Consider the following 25,864-nt stretch of genomic DNA (forward strand, 5'->3'; position numbering starts at 1 on the left):
CATATCCTTCCTTCTCTTTTGACAGATCAACTCTTGGGGGAGAGAAGGCGACCTTGAAACTCTACCAACTTCGGTGTTACCTCAACAACCACCTATCAAACAACCCAACGAACCGCAAAAACTGGAGAATTTATCTACCACTATTATTATTGACGATATTTCTGCAAGAACGGTGGCTAATATATGGAATAGATCAAATTTGGAAATACAATCCACGGAAGTCAATTTTGGTAACATGGAATATACAAACATGACAATTTCTTCCCCTAAACTAATGATTTCATCCGCCGGTGCAGCTCCCGATGCTAACAAATCACAACAGACGTCCCAAGAGTGTTCCGTTATACAGAGCTCTTCGAATTCCCAAACTGTACAACCTAGATCCAACGTGGGGCGAAAGTACAGCAAATTTAGACCAAACTGGATGGATATCTACATGTGGTTGCAGTATGATGAAAATCAAAATATTATGTACTGCAAATATTGTCGAAAGTGGAGTCGTGAGGTACCGGACATACGTACCTCCTTTGCCGTTGGAAATTCAAATTTTAGGTTAGAAATCGTCAACCATCACGATAAATGCAAGGCACATAAGTTGTGTATGGCTAAAGAATTTACAACAAATGTCGGTAGTAATAGTGCAATAGACAGAGCGTTGGGAATTGTTACGCCACAAAACAGTTCCCAAAATTAACTAAAAGAAATATATATACTAAGTAAGTTGTGAGTAATTTGGGTCCAAGCAATGATATTTTGGCAGTTATATCAAAGATAATACCTTAAAGTAGTTAGATTTTAGTAACAATTGAAATATAAAGGCAAAAAATTTAAGGAAACATTTATGATAAATAATGATCGTTTTATGTTTACTTCTTTTTGAGTTCCTCGTTTGTGATGTCTCTGTTAACTGCACGCCCCATATATACATCTGTTAATGTTTTAATTATATATATATATATATATATATATATATATATATATATATATATATATATATATATGACGCCGTCCCTCCATCCCATTTTCTATGCTCTTTTGTCATAGGTGGTTGCCTCATTTAGCTTCCTTAGTGTAGATAACCAAAGTTTGTACGACATCTCTCACTCTCTCTCTCTCTCTCTCCTGAAGATCATGATTTCTTCCAATATTCCTAACAATTTTTCTCCATTGGTCTCTATCTTCAGCTGCCCTGAACGCTTCTCGGAATGAGTTTCCAGCTGAATTATGAATTTGGCCGGATTATCTAGTTGGTGATCGTCCTCTTAATCTTCTCCCTGGAACGTTTCCGAAACAATTAATCTCTCCAAACTATCGTTACCTCTGCGAACCACGTGACCGAAAAATTGTTAGTTTAGAATGGGAACGTTTGTCCTATGAGCTGTCACAAGGTATGCGCAGCATTCTTCTCCAGCACCACATCTCAAAGGCATTAATTTTTGTGGCTCAGAGTCACAAGTCCCTGCCGCGTATAGAAATATTGAGAATACATTGAGAGATAGATCTGTCTTTTCAAACCTGCGCTTCACAGTTACCATCGTTAGTTGTACTAGACCCGAGATGGACAAAACTGTCCACTATCTGGTATTCCTGTAACATGTTAGTCAACAAGAAATTAAACATGTCTTGCTCATTTGCTGCTATAAGTGTAGTGTCATCTATCATGATTTTCCTACCAGCCACTGTTACTCCTCTGGCTCATCCATCTAAAGCCATCATCATGACATGTTCACCATAAATGTTAAAAGTCAGGTGACAATATGCATCCTTGTCTAAAATCTCTCTCGGTCTTGAATTGGTTTGAGAACTTCTGATCTAGTCGTACTGTTGCTATATTGCACTTGTACAGATTTTTAATAAGTGTCACCAGGTGCATTGGTGTGCCCATTTCTATTAAAATGGACCACAGATTTATCCAGCTTGCACAATCAAATTCCTTTTGGTAGTCAACGAAGCATTTAATAATAGTTACTTGAAATTCTCTAGACTTTGCAATGAGTTGTCTCAGGGTAAGTGTTTGTTCCCGTGTACCTTTACCTTTTAGAAACCTCGCTTGGTCCTGAGGTATTTAGTAATGTATATAGGTTTAAATTTGTTTTTGATTATATGCAACAAGATTTTACTAGCATATGTTATTAGTGACAGTATGCGGTAGTTTTTACATCTGGTAGTAGTTCCTTTTTTGTGTAACGGGATATAATCAGATGACCATTTTCCTGAATTCCAAACAGAGACGCAGATAGAATGGATTATATGTAATCCTTTGTTACCTAGTACCTGTAGTATTTCACCTGGTATTGAATCAATGCCCGTGGATTTATTCCTCTTTAGCGATTTAATTGTATCTTTGACTTCAGCGAGTAAGACAGTAGGTTCTCTATGGTAGTCAGAGGGCCATTGATTTTCTGCTGGTACCTCGTTATTTTTATATAGCTCGCCACAGTAGTTTCGCCATGTTTCCAACATTTCGTCAGTGTCGGTCTTTAGATTACCTTCCTTATCTATAACAGACCACGTTTGAGATTCAAATTCTCTGGTAAGGATTTTGATCTTCTGAAATAAATCCCTCGGTTCATTTCAACAGCCATGTTCCTCTATCTCCCTGCATATTTGAGAGATGTAATTAGCTTTGTCTTTGCGGCACCGTTTTTTTGATTTCTTTCGATAACGCTCTGCGCTCATCGTTCATTCCTTATCTAGTTTTCTGTTCTTTCTGTGTTAAATCACAGTCCACGTATTATCGGATATCCACGGTTTACGGTCCGTAAACTATCTGACTGAACTACGGTCCGTGAAAACCGCTGCCTCACAGTCTTTTGAAGCCTCGATTACCTTATCTTTGAGATAGATCCAAGTGCTCTCAGTGTCATTATCTACTTGGTCTAAAGAAAGGGCTTCTTCTAGGTTTTGTTGGAAGACATTCAAAGTGATTTTTGATGGATTTAGAGACATGACTTTTCCTAGAGGTCTTGAGTTTAATGAGTACTAGTACTATGAGTGTAAGGAAATCAATGTGTTAGAGAGAAAAGTACCTTTTAGGGTACGTCACATGTGTAACAATGAGAACGATATATTTATGTACAGTGCATGCTCCGACAGTTTTTTATGTTGACGTCACACGAATTTGCCATATACAGGCTTTGGAACTTTCGATATCCGATGCTTATTGGGAGTTTTAGCCCTTTAAGGTTTTTACAGTGTTTTACGTATACAATGTACATATCTGTTAACATCTTAATCATATTATCGTACAATTTCAAATTATGTGATAATTTGTAATTACTAAATTTCAACTTAAAATGATTTTGCTAACTATCAAAAATGTTTCCTAAGTTTTTTAGCAGTGTAACAAACTACGAATATCTTTAACTAGTCAAATTTTATAAAAAATTTACGACAGAATCAAACTATTGAAGAAAGTATCAATGTTTTTTGGCTTCATCATGATATTAAGGTAGTATTTTAATGTTTACAAAAAACAAAAACATTGCTATCATTACTAATTTAGAGATAATTCTGGTATTCCGGTTTGTTTTGTCTTTGTAGATTATTTTTGAAATATTTTAGATTTATTTTTAATTGAAAACTTACTTTCAATGAACTAATGTTGATAATTATTATTGTGTTGGTGTGATGAAATATTAATTATGGAGGAATTCCGTCATCTTTTTTGTCGTGTAATATATTTTCATCTTTCCTCTCTGTCGTTCTTATTCTCTTGTTTTTTATTTGAAATAAACTAGTAATAATTGATCTTTGGGTATTCTTCTTCCAGAATATGGTCAGCATCTTACACTTCTTCTGTCCATGATTTTATCTTGTCTTAAAAGTAGTTTCTCATATTTTGTATTACGCGAAATATACTCCAGAGACTCTAGCTTCCATTTTTTTTTGGCATTCAATTTATCTGAGATCTTCAAAACCCGTCTTTACACCCATATATCAAAAGATTCTAGTTTCTTTATTGTTCTTTTATTGAAGATATAATTTTCTCCTTAGTGTAGAGCTGCGAATAAATAACATTGCACCGATCTAATTCTCAGGTTGCAGGATATCGCTGTTGAAGTTAACAGTTTTCTCACTGTTACAAAGATACATCTCACTTTCTCTTTACGAGACAGAATTTCTTGTTTGTATTCAAGATTCTGGTTCATTAGGGTGCCAAGGTATTTATAATGCGGCATCTGTTCAATCGTTTTCCCATTACCATAATTATTGGATGTTGACAAACACCATGGCAAATGCTTGACCATCTTCTGCCCATCTTACTCTTGGTCTTCGACCTTCTACTACCAATAGTTGCATAGTCCCCGTTTTTCTGGCTATGTATTCTTCTTCTTTATATGTAGACATGACTGTCTGTTTTTCAATCTACTTTCAGTAAGTTATCGTTCTATCGTTTTCCTGGTCTTCCTACTGATCGTCATACTATTGGGGAACCGTCTCTTGCTGTCTTTACCACTCTATTTGTTGTCATTCGGCTTATATGATCGTTCCATTCTACTCTTCTATATCTTACCCAGTCCTTGATGGTCTCCACCTTGCATCTGCGTCGTATATCGGTACTCCTAGCTTTGTCCCATTTTGTTTACCATCAATTTTCCTAAATGTTTTCATCTCTGCTGTTTCTAACATCGTTTTTGTCCTGTCTGTGTAAGGTCATGTTTCTGTCGCGTATGTCATTATTGGTCTGATGACTGTTTTGCAAATTTTGCGTTTCATTTCTTTTCCGATATTTTTATTTCTCCATATTGTTTCATTCAGGCAACCTGCGGCCATGTTTGCTATATTCACTTGATCTTCCACTTCTCTCTCGAGTGAAAAAGTAAGCCTATATAAAAATGTCCCTTATTTAGACCCCCCAAGTTAAACAATGTTTTCTAACTTAAAATCGGATATCCCCACTTAATATGCTGAGCCTTCCAAAATCTCGGTGCAAAATATTCAAACTTCAAACCAATTTTCTGAGAAAACTATTCGTCGGACAGGGTCCACCTGGCGTCAGTTTAAAATAATATACTATAAATAAACATTATCCAGAGAATTAGTTTACCAACATTAAAAAGGCCAAGTTATGACTTTTCCTCGATTTTAGCGGCGAAAAATTTACCGATAAGTTTTTATAAAAAAAATTGTTTGGTTTTTGCAAATGCACAAAAAAAATTGGCAGAATATAGGAAATAATTAAAAAGTATATCGCTTTATCTTATATTAGTATTTAAAAAGTAAATTTGTATATGTAGTAGACATTTACTAAAAAACTATTTTTTTAAATGAATCTTGATGTAAAAACCATTACTTCACAGTAATGTTGCCAGATTGTAAAAATATTTTTTTTAATCTGGGTGTTTAGTAAACAGTTTGAAAATTCTTAGTCCGGGTGGGATCTATTTTGAATTGGACATTTTACAAAGGTGTCTATTTTTTGCTGGAATCACTTCAGTGTGTGCAATCAATAATCACGATATGCGTCAGTCGCAAACCTTGTGCAATAATTTTTTTTACCATTGTGCAAGGTAAAAAAAGTTTTGGTTTTTCAATTTTAAATAATATTTGACTAGCTAAAAATTTAAAAAATGTAAATTGTGAAAAAAGTGCAAAAAATGGAGTTTTTTCTTTAAATTTTTTCGACCCAGTTATTTTTTCCTCAAAATTTTCATTTTATACCTCATTGTTTACATCGTCTCTTTCATCGTGTCTTCATTGATTCTTCTTCTCTCTCCCCTTCTTCGTCTGACGCTTCATCTAAAATTCCTGGAGATTTCAAAGATTCTGTTCTTGTTCAAAGATTATCTTGTTCAACCTATTCTATTTGTTTATTTAGCTTAATATTTTTACATGTTAGAGTGCAGACAATAATCAGAAAAGTTGACCACATGCAGGTGACACAACTGCAGGTTTCCATGCAATATTGTTCAGTATGTGCAATCGCCTTGTTCAGTTTTCAGTCAGGCAGTAAATCCTGCTCTGTTTGAGTAGGCTCAACCCCCCATATGTGAGTGTGGGAGTGACTGCCATTCCCATTCTGTAGCATTCAACAAAATCAACAATTTTTTTCCAGTCCAGTTTTTACAGTTTTGTGTCCATTGGAACTGTTCTTTCTGAAACGCAAATTCCTTCATCTTTTATCTCCTGGGTAGACCAGGACAAATAGAGTTGTCTAGGCAAATATCTCTTATTTTGCGATCAGTCCTAGAAGTAGTCTTCCGCTGTAACCCTTTCGCTTTGGATCCAAACTGACTCCCAGACGCAATTTTCTGTTTTATATTCTTTAAAGAACTTCTTGGTACTCCTACCATTGCTGCTATTTAATTTTGAGACATTTTGCCAGCTTTTCCATATATATGACCTACTGTTTTTGGTGACAGATCAGCGTTTTCCCCATCTAAAAATGTATAATACCATTAATTATACCAATAACTGCACTGTATATGTTTATAATCTATAAAATAATAAAAAAAAAAGGATAAATCACTGACCTCTGCAATAAAAGTTTAGGTAAAAACCGTTTAAAACTCAAATGTCTACACACAGTATTTTGAGGTTATAAAATGCACACAACTTCACCCGACGCAATGCTGGCTAGAAATGGTGGATAGGTCAGTGTTGCCAACGTTAAAATACTAAAATAATGTTACCATAATATATTAAATGCTGCTATGCGAAAAAAAAAGTGATGATAAAAATTATTAATTCTAAAAAATGCAAATTTTCAATGCTTGGCCTAATAATTTGGTCGGGAACTGTAAAATTTTTCTATGCGAAATATGAAGGTAGTAAGTTATGCGTAGAAAAAATTTAAAGGAAAAACTCAATTTTTTGCTCTTTGTCCCAGTTATTGCTATTTTTTTTAAATAAACGTGAAATTTTCAATATCCAGCTAATCAAATATCAAAAATTTAAAAACGAATTTTTTAGCTTCTATATTTTGAAGTGATTCCACCAAAAAAATTAAACCAATGAAACATGTACATCATGGTACAATTTTCGAGAGATACTGCCTGGACTATTTATTTATTTTGGAATGTGATAAAAAAATTGATGGTTGTGTTTTGGATATTAACAAAAACAAAGATTTTGTTAGAAAAACGAACAAAAATAAGTTGTTAGATAAGGTATTTGTAATGAATGAAGGACCAGTTATAGGTAGAATTTTCTGCTACAGAATTCATATATTTAAAATGAAAATTACTTCTTATTTTATATTACTCGTTTATTGTACACAGATATACTTATTTATATGTACTGGGCTAAAAAGCCTCCACAGAACTCCTTAAATGACGATTTTCATTTTTGCCCTGCGAATTTTTCAACCAGTACTAGTACAGATATATATTTTTGTACACGTTCATTAAATTTACTATTTTGCCGAACGTTCAATACAGATCAGCACGCACTTTAATAATATTTCATCATTTAATGTCTGATACTAGCTTTGAAAAAGTTAATTGTAGCTAGATATGCCATAAATTGTCACTTCAGTCTTACTCTGTTCTGAAAATTTTGAAATGTATTCTTTAATTATTACATGCAAACCATACCAATTTTAGTAATACGTTTCAATCGTCTTTATTTTTGACTGTTCAAATCCAGTTTTAATCTTGTATTTTCATTTATAGTTTTCCATAATACAATATTTCATTGTCCTATTGCATTATAATTTAATAATGTTAACTTCTTCAAATGCTGTCTCCTAACAGAGGTTAGATATCGTCATGGCTATTTTTTTATCCATTACTGCACTAATTAGTTCTATTGAACTTCATTGGTAGCCCTTTTTTTAATTTTTCTGCCATGGCAGTCGTTGATCCCTACCGGAAAGGAGTGTCAACGCTAGAAAAACCGAAAAATGTGTATATTTCTCCCTTCCCCCCCCTTTACCACATGACGCAAGAATTGAAGTTTCCTTGCTTTAATAGTAGTCATTGAATTCCCAATATCCTTAGGTTTATCCTGCATGCTATTTATCTCTCTGAGTCGGGGTCTTCCTTTACTTCTTCCTCCCGTCCACCAGAAACACCCTGATGATTCTTTCATCCTCCTTTACGTACATGATCAACATTATCCGCCCTTTCTTTACTTTAGTCTGGTTTTTCAAAGAACAGCTGCAGTTCCTGGTTTCTCCCTAACCCCCAAACTTCACTGCATCTAACTGTTCGATAATTTTTTCTGAAGATTTTTGTCTCGATTCCATACATCCCTACTGCACGGATCACATTTAGGTACAAGATCTTTTCTGTTCCTACTGACAAGTCTGGACTTGAAGAACATGAGAATCCTGGTTTTAATCTTTTCCGTCACAAATTGTTTTCAGTTACTACTGCATTCAACCAGAAAAAACTTCTTCCTCCCTCATTTATGGTGACTTTTTGGTCTTATGCTTTCCCTTGGTTCCTTGACATGAGCATGAACTTGTTTTTTTTTATGGAAACTCTGAATTATTTCTTCCCGACAGGGTATTTCAAAACTTCTTAGTATAGTAATGATCTTAGATCATCTGCATAAGCTAGGTTGTGGATCATTCTGTTAAACAGAGTTGCACCTGGGTTATTGGGTAACATTCTCATGATTTTTTCAAGAGCATGGTTGAATAATACAGTAGAAAGTACATCTCATTGTCGATTGTTATTTCTAGAGGTGCTGAGAGTTCTCCTTATAGTTTAACCCTACTGCTTGCTGATTCACGGATAATTTTCATCAGTCGTACATTTTTCTCTGGAACATCAAATTCGCTCAGTGATATATATTTCGTCATAAGTTAGTTCGGAAACCACATTGATAGTTCTCATGCAGTGGCTCTGGTAGTGGTGTCAACTGCTTACTGAGTACGTTTGTAAGTATTTTATATCATGTACGCAGTGGGGAGATTCCCTTGTAGTTTATACATATCAGATTATCTCCTTTTTATGGGTGGGAACGATGATCCCTTCACTCCAATATCTTAGCATCGTCCCTGTTACTCATGCCTCTTTATCATCTCATGCATTTTGTCAAAAAATCTTTCCCTTCTTATTTTAACATCTTGGCTGTCGTCTGCTCCTGGGGTGTTATGGTTTTTCAGAGCTTTAATGGACTAGGCAATCTCTTTTCCAGCTGCTATTTCCACTTCTACTTCTGGAAGATTGACTCTGAATATTTCTTCGTCGTAGTGTATTCATGTAACCTCTGTATATCCCGTAACGTTCAGTAGCTTACTCTACTCATCTTTAAAAAATAACTGCTTTATCCCCAATGAGGTTCCCTTGACCATCTTTCTAGAAAATTGCTTTTGTCGGAAATCCTTTCATTTCGTATGTCTTTCCTAGGAATCTAGGTACTCCTTGCTATCATCCTATTACTCTGTTCAAAGTCTATTACCCTTAACCCATTGTGATTGCTTTCAGTTTGTAGATTATTTCTTCCCATCTCTTTTCGTATGTCCTCTCTTCTTCTTTCGCGTTAAAATCGCCTAAATATGTTCATAATGATTGGGTTTTTTATCAGCTTTTTCCTCTAATTTACTATAGAAAGCATTTGTAAGTGTTTGTCTGTCTACTCTGTAGGGGCGTAGATGTTATAGAGGTTTATCCTTTTATTCATCGCAGATAATCCTATAGCCACTGGTTTCTCTTCCTTTTTTATAACAAATCATAGTATGCCATGTCCTCCCCTTTTGCGTTTCTCTGTATAATAACACATGGTATTCAGGGCTGAATCAACCATTTCGCCCATCTGGTCTCTTGTATAGCTACTAAGTCGATTTGATTTTTATTGATTTTTATATATTTTATCATCCAGTTGTTCTTTTAGTTCTCTTTAGAGCTCTCGCTCTTAACAGGGTGTTGATGCTCGGAGAAGCTATCGATAATCCATTTTTCTCTGTCTGGTTTCCATTAATCTGTCCAATTCGAGACTATCGTAACAGTTTTGTTTTTCTGAGGTGAGGTCCAAGCAACCAAACAAGTGGTTTTTTGCCGGGTCTTCTCCTAGGTGGTTGTCAACCAACACTAAAGGACCATCTTTCCTTTTGTGCTAGCGCTGCATAAGGTGTCCTTACAGGATATTATAATCCGGTCCTGAATAGGCGCATCGTGTGGCCATCCAAGTTTTACTTGTTCCGCAAATATATGGTTTGTAATATGCGTGGCATGTTTTCTATTTAACCAAAAAACGGTTGGTTAGTATGTATCTTAAAGTTTTATCAATATTGTCAATAATATTTTTTATAGAATATGAGTTCTGTAGTAAGAAGGGTTATGAAGGCTTGTGATCTTTGGAAAAAGGAATTGAAAAATTATAGTGAAAATTTTATAGTACCTGTTACAAATCTGTACATAACTAATCGTTTCAAAAATATCTTTAAAAGTTGAATTTATTAAAATTATAGTTTATATAAAAGTAAGTAGGTTTTAACTATATATTGTAACATAAATCTATCTGCATATATTCTGTTTAAAATAGATGAAGGTTTGATGTAAATATGTTAATAAGTTTCAATAAATTTTTAATGGAAGTTATGTAATCAAAATTGTGATTTAACGCTTAATGGTTTTATTAAAGCTTCTATAATAAACGAGACCTTTATTTTGTATCATCTAATTTTAGTTGGATTCATAGCTCTCAACATACACTAATCATCATTGATTAACACGTTGACTGACGCCTTGGTATGATCGAGAACATTTTATTCTATAGAACGACGTCGTCTTATGTGACCTCGTTAAGAAATCTACTTTGGTGGACTGTGTCTATATACGCTGTCCCGGTGGAACAATGACGCAACTACAAAAGTGTAACTTTTCAGGAGAGCCAAAAATATAAAATTATTTTACCTAATACCTCATGCAATGAAGCATAATGAAGTTACTGGATTAGTATTGCAGTTATACTTAGCCACCGTGATATACTGTAACTCTATTACACATTTGAAATAAATTCTTAATTTTTCATCCCCAAATTTGATCCCCAATTGCAATTACGTCATTGTTTCCACAAAAATAACTGAGGCAACATTGACGTAACTGCAAATTTATCGAAAATGAGTTTATGTGGTCATTGGGTCCAAACTTGGTTACCCCATTCGTCAGATCACTGTCAGACGTGTTATTCAGCTTTTAGTCACCAGGGAGCAGATGCGTCATATTTGAAAAATCAGCCGATCTCGGAGAAACAATGACAGAATGTATAGTTGTGCTTCGATAGGTCGAGTGTGTGCTACCTACGGTCAGTGGCGGCTGGTGTGGTAAAATTTTGGGTAGGCCAAGCCAGCAAATTACATAGCTATGGTCACGGGGTCATGACCCCCCCCCCCCCCAACTAATTTTTTAATGATTTCTCTGTTCATTTTAACTTCTGCGTTGTATCTAATTTTTGCGATTTTTGATTTTTCATCTAGCAAATCGCGAACAGAAAACGCCCTATTCTGTACATCCTTAACGGACAGCAAATTACTTAAATGTTCCTTGCAACTGGAATGTTTTTTTAAGGAGGCATACATATTTTTTAAATCAAAGTATCCTTCACAATTCTATACAAATTTCTTATTAGAAAATAACAAACACGGCCAACAATATAGTCTGTTTTTCGTAATACTTCCAGACAACCATTTGTAGATATCATACCAAGAGCAATTAAAAGTACGCATCCTTTTCCCATCTTTTTGGCCAATTCGCAATGTTGGAGTAAATCTTTCATTCATAATAATTTTTTTTTCTATCAATTTCAGTTCTTCTAGATAATGGCGATTCCAATAGTGAAACAACAATGTCCAAACACTCACTATCAACATTACTATTACTGCAACCTGGTAAAGCGTCATAAAAACTCATTTTTATGTATCAGTTATAAAACAATCTCACATATATAAGTTGCATACAATCAGGCGATATAGAAATCACGCAAATGTGATTTTTCTTCTTCGAATTTTACGAATTTTTTTAAATTTATTTGGGCAACCGTGCACTTGTTTGCAATTGTGTTGTTTGTTTAAAAATATGTTACAATTATAGATTATGTTACATATTTTTTTATCATAATTTAAAAGAAAATTTATATTACAATTCAATAATTACGTTACAAGTGACAACGATGGTCATCGTAGGCCCGATCGTCTGGTGCCTAAACAGCAAGCATAAACACGACAATATAAATCGTTGTCCGGCAAGCTGCTTAACTTCAAACGCTTTTTGTACGGGGATCTTATGTGAGCTGGGTCGGCCAGTTCCGATCGGGCCTATTAATGATATTTAAAATGCCTGAATACGATTCGATGCTTACTGTGGTAATATAACAACTTAGTTGTTTTAACGGACGCTAATGTATTGAGTGATTTAGTACATTTAAAAGTTATTTACATGCATTAACATAATTTTTAAATATATGTTTTTCAATTTTAAAGCTCTTAAAATTATTGGGTAGGCCCGGCCTATCCTGCCTACCCCCAAAAGCCGCCACTGGTATGATTATAAAAACAATTCATACATATTATAAGGAACTACCAGCTACACATTTAGAACAAATAATATTAATGTGTAGTCACCCCAGAGGAAGCTTTGACAAATAAAATGCTTTTATTAACTAAAATTCGACTTTAGATACAGAAAATACTTCACCTTTATTATGTTGAAGCGATAACACAGTGTTGCAATTAAAAAAAATTAATCGATGACTGAGAAGTGAAAGGTGTTTTAGAACTCGTTTGCCGTGTTCATTTTCAATATGCCATCGGATTTTCCCTATCACGTACAGATTTTTCACAAATGCCATCTAACTTTTGTGTGTGTTCATACACAGGTCTGCTATAGTGACTATGCTTAATAAATGATTATATTAAGACGAAAAAAATAATAAAATCATTGGTTACAAGTTAAAAACTGACTCTATTTTATGCTCTACAACCATTACACAAATTAATATAATGTTACTTGCCATTAAGTCAAAAGAAACTTCTTCTTTCTTGAGTTTCTAGATGTAGATTCCTGTGGATTAAAATCTCTCTTCAGATTCTAGATTCCAGAAGTAGTCAACCATTATAGTAGTACTCCACCTGTCTTGATAACGTTGCTCCATTAATTTAATATTTTGATCGAACCTCTCCTCCTGATTTTTGCTGTAATTTCCCAAATTATCAGGGAAATAGTCCAGGTGGGAGTGAAGAAAATGAAGTTTTACACTCATAAGACAACCTAGGTTTTGGAAACTTCTTAACAAGTCATTTACTTCTTCTTTGTAATTGGGGTTTTTTTGCTTCCCAAAAACCCGTTATGTAGAGGTTAATAGAGTTTGGAATTTAATAATGGACTGTGTATGACATTCTGAGCCTGCTGTCAACTAGATTCTTGATTTCCACTTTATATATTCTACTGTATAGTGATTGGAAAACAAGGGAATTTAGTAAATTCACTTTGCAAACCTAGGAGAATACCGATGATTTTCAAAGAACAGTTGTTTTTCTTCTTCTTCTTCACTGTCTTTACAGCTCGGGGTGTCTTCGCTGCATCCACTATCGCCCTCCATCCTCTACGATCTTGCGCTTCTATTTCCAATTGTTGTACCCCAATTCTAGATAAATCGGCTTCAACATCATCCTTCCATCTTTTTCTCGGTCGGCCTACTAATCTTCTACCATCTGGTCTTTCAAAAAACACTGTCTTTAACACTCTGCCATCCTCTGATCGTACCACGTGACTTTGTTTTCAGTTCCATACAGAATCACCAATTCAGCATTGCGGCGTCTTTTCCAATCCCCTGTGAATTCATCGTTGTTTTTCTCGTATTCAATATTTCCCAAGAAAATTTTCATATTTCCGTATGTTTCTTTTAAATGAACTGAGTAAGCTATTGGAATTGAAGCATATTCGTTTCCATTATGTAAAAGGACGTCTTTTAAACTAGCTTTTGATGAATCTATCAAGAGTCTTCATTCATTAGGTTTATAGTCAATTCCAAAATATTCCATCACTGACTGAATGTTATTAGAGAAAACCATTATATTTATTTCTTGATAGTAAGGAGCACGTTCTCGTTCACGATGACGAATCCAAGAAAAAGTGGCACTCGTCGCAAGCAGATTTTGTGATTTCAATCGGGATCCAAGAACTTTTCAGGGAAAAATCTCTAAATCGTGTAATTCTTCTTAAGTAAAGAGTTTAGGTGAACGATCTTCTTCAGGTGCATATGCTTTATCGCGTAGATTGTTCTCATTGTCACTACTTTCACAGTCACAGTCATCACTAACATCTTTTAGAACAGTAGGAGGGGCAGGAATAGGCGTAGTGTCGCTATGAGCTACTGTTCTAATAGCAGAAGGTAAGTTAGGATAAACAATAGAATTCTTGTTCTGAACCGAGTAGCCACATCAATTAGTCAGACAAAAGTAACAATTATCCACGTGATTTGGTGGTTCTCTCCAGGCCATCGGTATTCCAAAGGACATGTCGTCTTGGGGGAGAAAGACTTCTAACATGTCTCCTTACCTCGTACGCTCTGCAAGGGACTCCGTATGTAGAATACGAATTATATCTTGCTTTTGCCCATATTTAGATAGTACTCTTTGTGGGTCATAGTAGCAAATATTGAAAAAGACGGCTTAAGTCGCCGCAGAGTCTAGAGGTAGTATACTGGGGCAGAGCCGACAGGAGGACCCTAGTGTGTAAGGAACTCTAGGAGACCCGAGATGGAACTGTCTTTTGTCTTGAAATCAACTAATATTTATACATAATAATTTGCGAGTTTTCAAGCCAATTGACTAATGGGAGAGGTATTCAAGGCGGGGCGATGCGCATCAACGTTGTCATGGGTCTATAGACTGAGGCACTTTTTGACATCCCCCTCCTTTAGGAGACTCTGAGACTGGAAAAAGTCTATTTAGAAAAATACAAAATACAAGTAGAAAAATATGATCCGATTAGAAATTAGTTTAAGTCCAAAATTGTTCGAATACACAGTAAACATAACACTTTTCAAAATTCCCGGTGGCGGTGGTGGTGATATCATCTCCATCCTCAGCAGATTCCATCCTCTATCGATAAATCAGCTCTCTTGGCGGGTTCATCTTCTTCTCGGTCCAGACGGTAATAGCTTCCTTCTTATGTGGTGTTCAGTTACCAAGAAAGCACTGCATGCTACTCAGGGGACCTCTATTAGCTTCCGGGACTTCTAACTTTGAAAAAGACTGGCTCGTCGAAAGCATCAGGTCTGCTCAAGATCTGTTATCTTGGATCCAGCGTACGGTGGATTCACCAGTGTTGACTTAGGTGTAGCTGTATACGTGGGTTTGAAAAAACCAGTTGGGCGCCATGTCGTGCCATGATTCCGTGTGTAGAATACTAAGTATACCTTGCCTTTTCCCATATTTAGATAGGACTCTTAGCGTGTCGTAGTAGCAAGTAGAGTGTAAGGAACTTTGGGAGGCCCCAAAAGGAACTGTCTTTTGGCTTGAAATTAACTAATATTTATACATAATAATTTGCGAGTTTTCAAACCAATTGACCAATGTTAAATATTCTAGCTTCTAAAGAAGCTTTTAAAAAAGGGGTTAAAAAGGCGTCCCAATCTTTAATTGCAGAAAATCAAACAAATGCAACTCAACATGGCGAAGAAGATTGAATTTCCCATATTACATTTTAAACGTTTAAAAAACTAGATGATTTATTTAAATATATTTTGTTTTATTTCCTATTGCATTGTTTTAGTTTTCTTTAACATTCCGCATATGAATTTCGCACCAAAGTAACATTCCATATACGAGTTTGGCACCTCGCCGCCTATCGGTTGAAACATGGCCGCATGCCGCAAAGGACCAATAGAAAAGTCCTAGGTGCTAAATACATATACGGAATAATTACTATTTAAATGGGAATAAGCCACAATTAAAGATTAAAGTACGTTTATTGACGTTTCAATTTCCACTTCGGAAATTTTTCTCAAAATACAAATATTAGTAAATTAATTTATTATAATTAATTTGTATTTTGAGAACGATTTCCGAAGTGGAAATTGAAACGTCAATAAACGTACTTTAACCTTTAATTGTGGCTTATTCCCATTTAAATAGTAATTACTTTAACATGCCACAAGAAAATAGCTTCAGATCAACATATACTGAATATTTAGATTGATACCGACCGTAGGCAATTCGATACATAATATGAAACCATTTTGTTTTTTGCTTTCGGATAATTCGTTTCCAAGAAATGATGACACTCACCAACAAATTGGACGAGTGTGGGCAGCTATTTTCAGAGCCGCCATGTTGAAAAAAAATTTCAAGGAATTTAATGTATTTACTTTCAGCTGTAAAAAGTTTGCCTTCAAAATCTTTTATACTATAAATAAAATTTATTTAAAAAAAAAGAACGTTTTTGGAGGAACCTGGCCTTAATTAGAAATAGATAGACTTTATACTCATTACCATCGAAATGCGTCCGGACTATTCATTGCTATGTTCATATTATTAATATTGAACTTTTGAAGCTGACTAAACTACGTCAAACATTTTAGCGAGTATCAGTTCGCCTTTTGTTCTCTTTACTAATAATTAAACAAATTTTATTCAATTTTATATTATATCTGGGATATTTCTAGTATGTATCATATTCGCAAAAGTGGTATTTGCAACTTCCGGAATATTATGATGTGTTAATTCCAACACATTATCGCTGTTTTCCATCATAATTCAAGTTTTAAAAAACACATAATGCTTCTCTTCGACCCTGTCTAGGAGCATTTAGATTCAGTCCGGTATAAAGCATTCACGAAGAATGTTTCGAACAAGACGACATCAACTTCTACTGCTGTTTTTCGCTAAAGTTTTAGCAAATCCAACAAACCCCACAATAAGTATCATCTATAATAGACAATTACCAGTTACTAATAATTCTAGAATGAAAGGAAAGACTTAAGAAGTTAAGATTTGATTTCACGTATAGTACGTCTGTGTATCCGCTTACATGTATTTCACCGTAAAAGGATCTGCGGAGCGGCTATTCACAAACGCTCTGAACGTGAAAATAATCTTTTCTGTCATAATAGAAGCAACTATAAAATGGCTTCGATCTGGACGCAGTAGCGACATCTGATAAATAAATCCGTAAACTGATTTTCGAAACCAAATTCAGATTTCTGCTTTAATCTGTGCCTTCTAAGAATTGCAAGGCAAAACAGACGTTGATAAAGATGTTATTAGAGACATGGGGAATCTAAAATTCCATTCCACAACATATCTCCTCAACCAAGCAAAAATCCTTAGCGAATTGGTTTCTTGTACTCATAAAGAGCATATCGGAATAAAAGGAAGGACAGTTAAGTTTTGATTTCACGCATAGTGCGTCTGTGTATCCGCTTATACGTATTTCACCCTAAAAGGGATCTTCGGAGCGGCTATTCACACACGCTCTGAACGTGAAAATAATTTTTTCTGTCATAATAGAAGCAACTGTAAAATGGCTTCGATCTGGACACAATCTGGGCTTCGAACTGGACGAAAATGAGTTTACGGATTTATTAATTCTAGAATGGTTCTGTTTACTATACAAATGTTAATTCCTTATTTAGATAATATATCAATCTGTTGTCCACCACCCCTTTCAGGGTTCCTCAAACTCCTCCATGCAGATGCAAACTTCCGAATCTTAATATCGAATTATCCAAATATAATAAGAATGAAATATCACCTTCCATAATCAAACAAAGAGTCCATGAAATACTACAGCAATGCAAGTTCGATAAGATCCTTTACTCTGACGCATCTAAGAGTGAAGAAGGTGTTGGCTGTGTTGTTACAATAGCTACAATTACTGTCAACCGATTTCGACTCGCTAGCAATTGCAGTATTTATACTGCAGAGCTATATGGAATACTACAAGCTATGAAAAATCCACTCAACGATAATAAAACTATAGCAGTCTGTACTGACTCCCTATCATCGATTCACTCCATTAGAGACTTACATTCTATCCCCCAATAGTTCAAGAAATCCAGAGTATATGTAATCGTTTTCAAACTAATGGAATTACAGTAACAATTTTGTGGGTCCCATTACACATTTGTATTCCAGGTAATGAAAACGCCGATCTAGCAGCCAAACAAGCCTGTTCTCTTAACTTAACAACAAAGATTCAAACATCATCAGATCTAAAAAGAACACTCAAAAGAATAATGGGCCATTGGAATGATCATTAAACAAGAAGCAATACCAAGTTAAGCGTTCTCCAGTCAAATATTTTCTACCACCAGCTCCTTCCAATGAAAAGAAAGGACAAATCTATTATTCGGAGATTAAGAATAGGACACACACGCCTTACACATGGACACTTAATGAATTCCAGCAACCAGATTTTGTGCCAGTACTGCAACGTCATGACTTCCTTAAAACACGTACTTTTTGACTGTCAACACTACCTAACGGCCAGACGTAAATACAATCTTGGTAGCAACCTAAAAGACGTTCTTATCTCAAACAGCAGCAACTATAAAAATGTATTAACCTTTTTAAGAAACACAAAGCTATACAATTTAATTACTGTAGCTAATATTGTCCTCAATGTAAAAATATTAAAAATGACCACTACCAGTGGAGACACATATTTCGAAAAAAAAAGAAGCACAATTTGATGTTTCTTTTGGGTAAATTTTAATAAAATATGTATTCGCTCCGTGCGTGACCATGGTAGGGGTACTTTGAAACGATGCCAGCGTGCGTAGCGGCGAAATATGACACAATTGATGATATTTTATAAGGCTTCAAGTTAACTGCAGAGTGCCTGATGACTTTAGCTTTTATATCATAACTTTTACTATTGCTGTTTTTAAATATATGTGAAAAACGTGAAATAAACGTCAAAAACTTGATTTGCCACTACTAGATTTTTCCCTTTCTTTTCCGTTTATGGTTGAAAAAAAATATTATGATGAATTTTGAGAAACCCAGTTTTTAATACTACATTTATTTTGTACATAAACTGAAAAAATATAATTAAAAAGTTAATTATTAATAATTGTCAATTTCTCATGTATTTAACAATGTCAAACATATGTCATATGTTTAACCTGAAAATTGGTATGTCCAAAACTGTCAGATGAAGACGGTAGGTGTCGCGTCAGTCACGCATGGAGCGAATAGACACATAATAGTAGAATAAAAAGTTGCAAGCAAAACTAAGTCACCAAGTTTTACTTTCAACTTAAATGTTAGACAGTTGTGACACCGGCATCAAGTCACCGGGAGGAAAAACACGCTTAACAAACTATTAATAAATTTTTTCCAACAGGGTGGAAGTGTGAGCGTTCATCCGGACGATGTGAAGTTGATGGGGCAGCAGCTTTCTGAGCTACCTGACAGCGAAACACCTCCCATACCTCCCCCCGAAATAACGGATACGATAGACGGTAAGTTGCGATAGTGTACAGTGCATGTCATTGTAGATTTTAATTTTTCGTAGTGTATTGTTGACTTTTTTCTAACATTAGAGAGGGAAAGCAATAGGTTGATTATTGATTTTGAGCCACTGAAATTATTTACGGAGTCAGTAAAAACTTTTAAATAATTTTAAGTTTATAAATATTGATAAATTAAGGGTTAGTATTGATTGTTTTGCGATAGTTTATCCTAGAACCAATGTGTTCTGAATTATATTGTACACAACGGGCTCGTTTGACATATTAGATCTGTCCAAAATTCAAAATTGTACAAATTCGAATATAATTATTCGAATTGTTTCTATTCCCTGTGTCGGATTCTACTCGATCGACGATGATAAAATATAATGTTGAAGTCGTATAGTCATTGACAGCTACTGAATTATTAAACTATAGTTTTGTTGTTGCGGTAAAAATTTATAATTGACTGCTTCCCTAAATAGTCCCGAAGCTATATTTATAATCTCACTAAAATGCTACGATTCATCAAATAAGTGTATTGTCTTGTGCATAGAACAAAAACCGTTGACTTTTGAAAGCTGGCAAATATAATTTGAACCGAGGAAATGAATGTTTCACAATTATACACGGTGAAAATATACAAATTCAGAAAATTAAGATTAATGTGAGATTACAAATTAATGAACTAATTTGTGATTGAACAAAATAAAGGATCTTATGTTTATGCCTTGGACTCTATATGTGTGGTTTTGAGGATCTCGGAGGAGAGGAAACAACTATTTTGAAGTAAAAATTATATGGTTATCGCTGATAAGACAATTTTATATATAAAAACAATACACTCAAATTTAAACCTCAGATTAGATTATTAAATGCACTCAAACGATATTTTTGATATAAAACAAAAGTAACCACTAGTTATGTCCATGATACATTCATTCGTGTAACAATTAAATAATACGAGGTCTGGTTATTAAATAACGAGACTGCTTATGAAAAAAAAATTTTAAAAATTATTCTACAATGGAATGCTCTCCTTCAATATATTCCCCTTCCTTCGCCACACACCGTTCCATTCGTTTTTTCCATTGGTCAAAGCTATGCTGGAAGTCTTCTTTTGTTAGAGCTTTTAGGAGCTCCGCCGTTTCTTGCTTCACCTCTTCCATCGACTCGAACCGGATTCCTTTTAAGGCAGACTTGATCTTCGGAAACAGGAAAAAGTCACAGGGTGCTAAATCAGGCGAGTACGGCGGGTGTTCGAGCACTTATAGGCAGGTGCATTGTCCTGGTGCGAGATGGCTTATTTTTTCACAACTCCGGCCGTTTCTTACGAACTCGCTCTCGCAGCGCTGCCAAAACTTTCAAATAGTAAGTTTGGTTTACAGTTTGATCCTCTGGAACCCATTCGCCGTTAATGTCGAAAAAACGATTAGCATGGCTTTAAATTTTGATTTCGACATCCTTGCTTTTTTCATTCTTGACGATGCGGGAGTTTTCCAGTGCATGGATTATCGCTTAGTTTCAACATCGTATTTGAATATCCAGGTTTCATCACAAGTGATGATGTTTTTCATTAATTCAGGCTCTTCATGTAACCTTTCAAGAAGATCTGATCAGATCTGTTGACGGACGAGCTTCTGGTCAGAGGTCAAATTTTTTGGGACCAACTTCGCACAGACTTTCTTCATGTTAAATTCGTCATGTAAAATTTTTCTGACAGTTTCTTTATCGGCGTTTACAGTCATCATCATTTACAGTTACAGCAATCATCCGAATGCTCATACGACGATCTCCGCGCACAATTTCATTTATTTTGGTCACTGTTTACGGAGTTGAAACAGAGACAGGTCGACCTGGGCTCTCTCGACCTTCAGAAAACCGTTTATACCATTCGAAAACACGTGCACGAGATAGAGAATTCTCACCATAGGCCTCTTTCAACACATTATAGCACTCAGTCGGAGTTTTTTTTAATTTAACGAGAAATTTCACATTAATCCGTTGCTCACGTTTTTCGTCACACATTGTTATCGGCAACACGTTCTTTTCTAACCTCTACAGAAAAAATACCATTACAGCAACAAAAACTTGTTTTTGTACTGAAAGAGTAGACACTTCCAGCTATCCAATGCTGCATTCGTTTCCCACTCTTCCCCTATAGGACGCCTTCTGCGCGCGCAGTCTCGGTATTTAATAGCCAGACCTCGTAATAGACGCTCAATAAAAGCAAAACAAAGCCAACAGCAAAACCAACAAAGAATTATCTTTAAACGGATGTCCTTGTTCTAGTATTTTATTATGACTATAGTGGAGATTGTAATCTCAAAGGGGTCGTTTGGTTCCACGAACATTTACTCACTGAGGATCGTTAGAATATACCCCACATCTATGTTTTAATCCAATAGAGCTAGATTTTAAAAGCCTATGATTCACTTCAGAACTACGTTTTTTACACGAAAAAAATCTTTTCCATGTGTTAACGTACAGATGATTTGTTCAGCCGTTATCGAATCTGACATAACAGTATCCAGTGAGAACACACCTGATTGAATTCAGCTTTCTGAATTAAACCAAAAATTAATAACTTATTGGCTTGTTTTTGGGCTGGAATACTTTCTGCACTGAGAAATTATTCCAGCGCTGAAGTTCCGTTCCCTATTTTCGAAGATCTTTCACGATACGATTTTTTGGAATACCTCAGAAGGATTCTGGTCCGATACTCGTTACCAGCAATTGCTTTCTAGTCTGGCAGCTATAACAAAATTACTTTAAGGGCTTTACCAGTTGTTTAAGGTACTATTTGCAGGTTCAAGCTGTTATGGGCTCCTAATTTATAGACTTCGAGTGTTAAGTGCGGTTTTGGTTTTAGAGCAATAAATATTTTATGCGTGCACTAAGGAGAACAAAAAACTGGTGGTAGTAATTCCACGAAATATTAAATTATTCGTCAAAACTAAGAATAACTTTGAAAATTTTGTTTATCGGCAGAGAGAAGTATTCAGAGAGAAACAGATGGATGAACACTGCGTGATTTTTAAACGTAGTTTACAGTCGAGTTTACGTCTCATACTAATATAGTTTCCAGTATTCCAGTAATTTTACTACGCATCAAGTGGGCGTACCGATTTTAAGAATTTCAAAGAGACATGGCATTGATTTGGTTTTAAATATCTAGTAAAATAATAAATGGTACCTGTACAACACTATTTAGTTTAGGAAGATGTGAAATAAACGAATGTTCTATGAAGGTTTTTAGAGGAATAGAGAGATGGGGAGTTTAAAGTCCTAGAAAGAAATATGAACAGCCTGATACGAGCTCTTTTGATCTGGGTTTCGCATTTTTATTTTCGTTTTTTTTTTTATTTTTAGCCCTATTGTAATGATTTGTCTAGCAAACTGTGTAAAAATTTATAAATATTAATTTATTATAGTGAGTTTTTTAATAAAATTTTGTATTTGACTTATTATAAATTAATTTATAATATAATCGAAAGGGTTAATCGAAAGGTGGTTTTTTATCCTAACTTTGAAACATTCTGTGGAATAATTCCGTTAGTGGATTTTCGTAAAACCTTGCTTTTCGGTTGCAACCATGTCTTCTAAGTATTATGTTGTAAAAATATGGATTGGTTCATTTTTAGGAGCGAAATGACTGCCATTTTAATTTGCCATGGCATTTTCTTTTGTATTAATTTGTAATGCGACGATGGTGGCTTTGGTGACTGATATCGAAGGGGTGTCATATCGACATCCCACAATTACTGTATTTAAATAATGATTAAAAGCAACGACATGATCTTGGTTTTAATGAACAATTATAACAATAACAAAACATAAAAAAAAACAACTTAAATGTAACTTATCTAAGTACGCAAATAACAAAGAAAAAGTACTAAAACATAACTTAATACTTTGTATTGCCTCCCCTAGCCTCTATCATTGCCTGTACACGTCAGCTCATGTTGTTTATGAGGTTGCAAATATCATCTTGCTGGATGTTTTGCCATTCCTCTTCTAGAGCCAAGCGAAGTTCGTTAATTGAGGCTGGTGCGACTTCGCGACCTCTAATATTTCTACCAAGCATGTCCCTAACGTGCTCTATTGGGTTCAGATCTGGCGAACACGCTGGCCAGTTTATTTTATTAATACCAACTTCCTCTAAATATTGCGTGACACATTGCAGAGTGGGGTCGCGTATTATCTTGCATTAATAGAAAATCATCGCCGATGTATTGAGAAAAGGGTACTACGTGATTCGCTAAAATTTCCTCAATATACCGGTGTGCAGTCAACGAACTCTCAATAAATACCAATTCAGTGTACGCCTCTCGGAATATTCCTGCCCATACCATCACCGAACCCCCTCCATGGCTAACGCGGGGACTGAAAGCGCACTCAGCAAATCTCTCTCCAGTTCGACGCCATACTTGTTCTCTCCCATCTGATGGGTGAAGGCAGTATCTCGACACATCCGTAAAAAGAACAGTACTCCATTGTCCTAAATTCCAGTGTAAATGTTCTCCGGAAAATTGTGGTCTAGCCACTCTGTACCGAAGAAGTAATCTGAGCTCAGTTGCTGGTCTGCAACTTTGCAAATCAAATTCATGTAATCTTCGACGAACTGTAAATTCACTTACATTATTGCCTCGAACCTCTTGAAGCTGATTTCTTTTTTGCACCGCTGTTAAATGACGATTCCGCAAAGCGTTGACTCGTGTAAAACGATCATCGCACAATATTCGACACTAAGAACCATGATCAATCATAGGTAAACAAAATGTAAGTGTCAATATGACATAATGACAACAGTCACCAAAGCCACCTCGTCGTATTATAAAATATCATCATCATCATCTTGGTGCTACAGCCCTTAGAGGGCCTCGACCTTCTCAAGCTTTCTACGCCATTCTGTTCTGTCCCTCGCTTGCATTTTCCAGTTGCTTGTGTTACCCCGTCCATCCACCTCTGCTTTGGTCTACCTCGTCTTCTCATTCCCACGGGTTGCGCTGTTAGAATCTTTTTTATCATGTTTGACTCAGGGTCCTGCCCACTGCAGGCGGTTTCGCTTAATTATAGTGGTAATATCTTTACCACCAAACGTATGCTTGTAGATATTCTGCAGTTCAAAGTTATATCTACGCCTCCATATTCCGTTCTCACAGACCGCTCCGAATATCTTGCGTAGCACCTTTCTTTCAAAAATGGATAGAGCGGATTCATCTGTTTTCGTTAGCGTCCATGCCTCTGATCCATATGTGAGAACGGGGACTATCAGTGTTCTATACAGCCTTATACGAGTTTTTTGAGACAGACGTTTGTTAGCTAAGTACTTTGATAGACCATGATAACACCTGTTTGCAATTATTATTCGCCTTTTTGGCGAAGTAATTGTAGAGCCCATTCTTACATATGGAGCAGAATGTTGGCAAATGACAGTAAAAGGAAAGAAAAAAGTTGACACGGTTGAAATGGACTACCTAAGAAGAGCTTGCCGTATATCAAGAGTAGAACGTATACCTAATTCTGAAATTAGAAGAAAAACAGATAGAGTACATACAACTTCTGAAAGAATAGAAACTAGACAGTTAATATGGTATGGACACGTACAGAGGATGGACGACAACAGATGGCCAAAAAGAGCTATGGAATACAATCCAAGTAATAGAAGGAAACGAGGAAGACCAGCCAAGTCTTGGATACAAGGTGTTATGGAAACCATGAAAGATAAAGCAATTGATGAAGACACCTGGAGAGATAGAAAAAGATGGCGATCGAAATGCGGGAAGCGGCAGAAGCTGTAGGATCCCCGCTTATATATATATATATATATATATATATATATATATATATATATATATATATATATATATATATATATATATTCGCCTTTTTATTTCCTCAGATGTGTTATTATTGGGGTTAACCGATTATAAAATATGTAACTCCAAAATAATCATAATTAAAAAAGTCCTAAATTATGGGTGGCAAATTAATTTGGCTCTAAAAAATGAACCAAGGCATATTTTTACATGAAACAAAAAACACAATGCTTAGGAGATATGGTTGCAACCGAAAAATAAGGTTTTACTAAAATTCGCAAACGCAATTATTCCAGAGGATGTTTCAAAGTTAGGATAATAAATCCACGTTTTAATTAACCCCCGTACAATAAGTCAAATATAAAATTTTAACAAAAAACTGACTATACCAAATTAAAATTTATAAATTTATACACAGTGTGCTAAAAAAATCATCAAAATGGGGCTAAAAATAAAAAAAATTGAAATACTTTGAATTTGACGAAAATTTTCTCCTTTGTTTTTTTTGCATCTGAGTGTATATATCCAGTTTTATACCACAGGTAGATGAAACCAATGAAGCTACAGAAATATCAAATATTTGCACATGGGAGCCTTTGTTTAATAAAAGAACTTTGGAACTCAACAGGGCACGCTGGTACTTTTGGAGAGATTTAAAACTGTTATCTAACTGTTCTGAAGTTATGTTCTTA

General features: G+C 35.2%; 1 protein-coding gene across 4 annotated transcripts in view; it reads left to right on the plus strand.

The window, feature by feature from the left end:
* Positions 1–25,864, plus strand: part of fru (sex determination protein fruitless) — a 191,359-nt gene that overhangs the window by 50,326 nt on the left and 115,169 nt on the right. For 3 of the 4 annotated variants that reach the window (XM_072539739.1, XM_072539740.1, XM_072539738.1), the window contains exon 4: positions 19,245–19,362. In XM_072539739.1, coding sequence (XP_072395840.1) covers positions 19,245–19,362 — 118 coding nt within the window. Of the gene's footprint in view, positions 1–25; positions 10,546–19,244; positions 19,363–25,864 lie in introns of those variants that run through there. The other variant, XM_072539736.1, reaches the window with a different exon arrangement.

The sequence above is a fragment of the Diabrotica undecimpunctata genome, chromosome 8 (genome assembly GCF_040954645.1).
Source record: "Diabrotica undecimpunctata isolate CICGRU chromosome 8, icDiaUnde3, whole genome shotgun sequence".
Taxonomy (NCBI): Eukaryota; Metazoa; Arthropoda; class Insecta; order Coleoptera; family Chrysomelidae; genus Diabrotica; species Diabrotica undecimpunctata.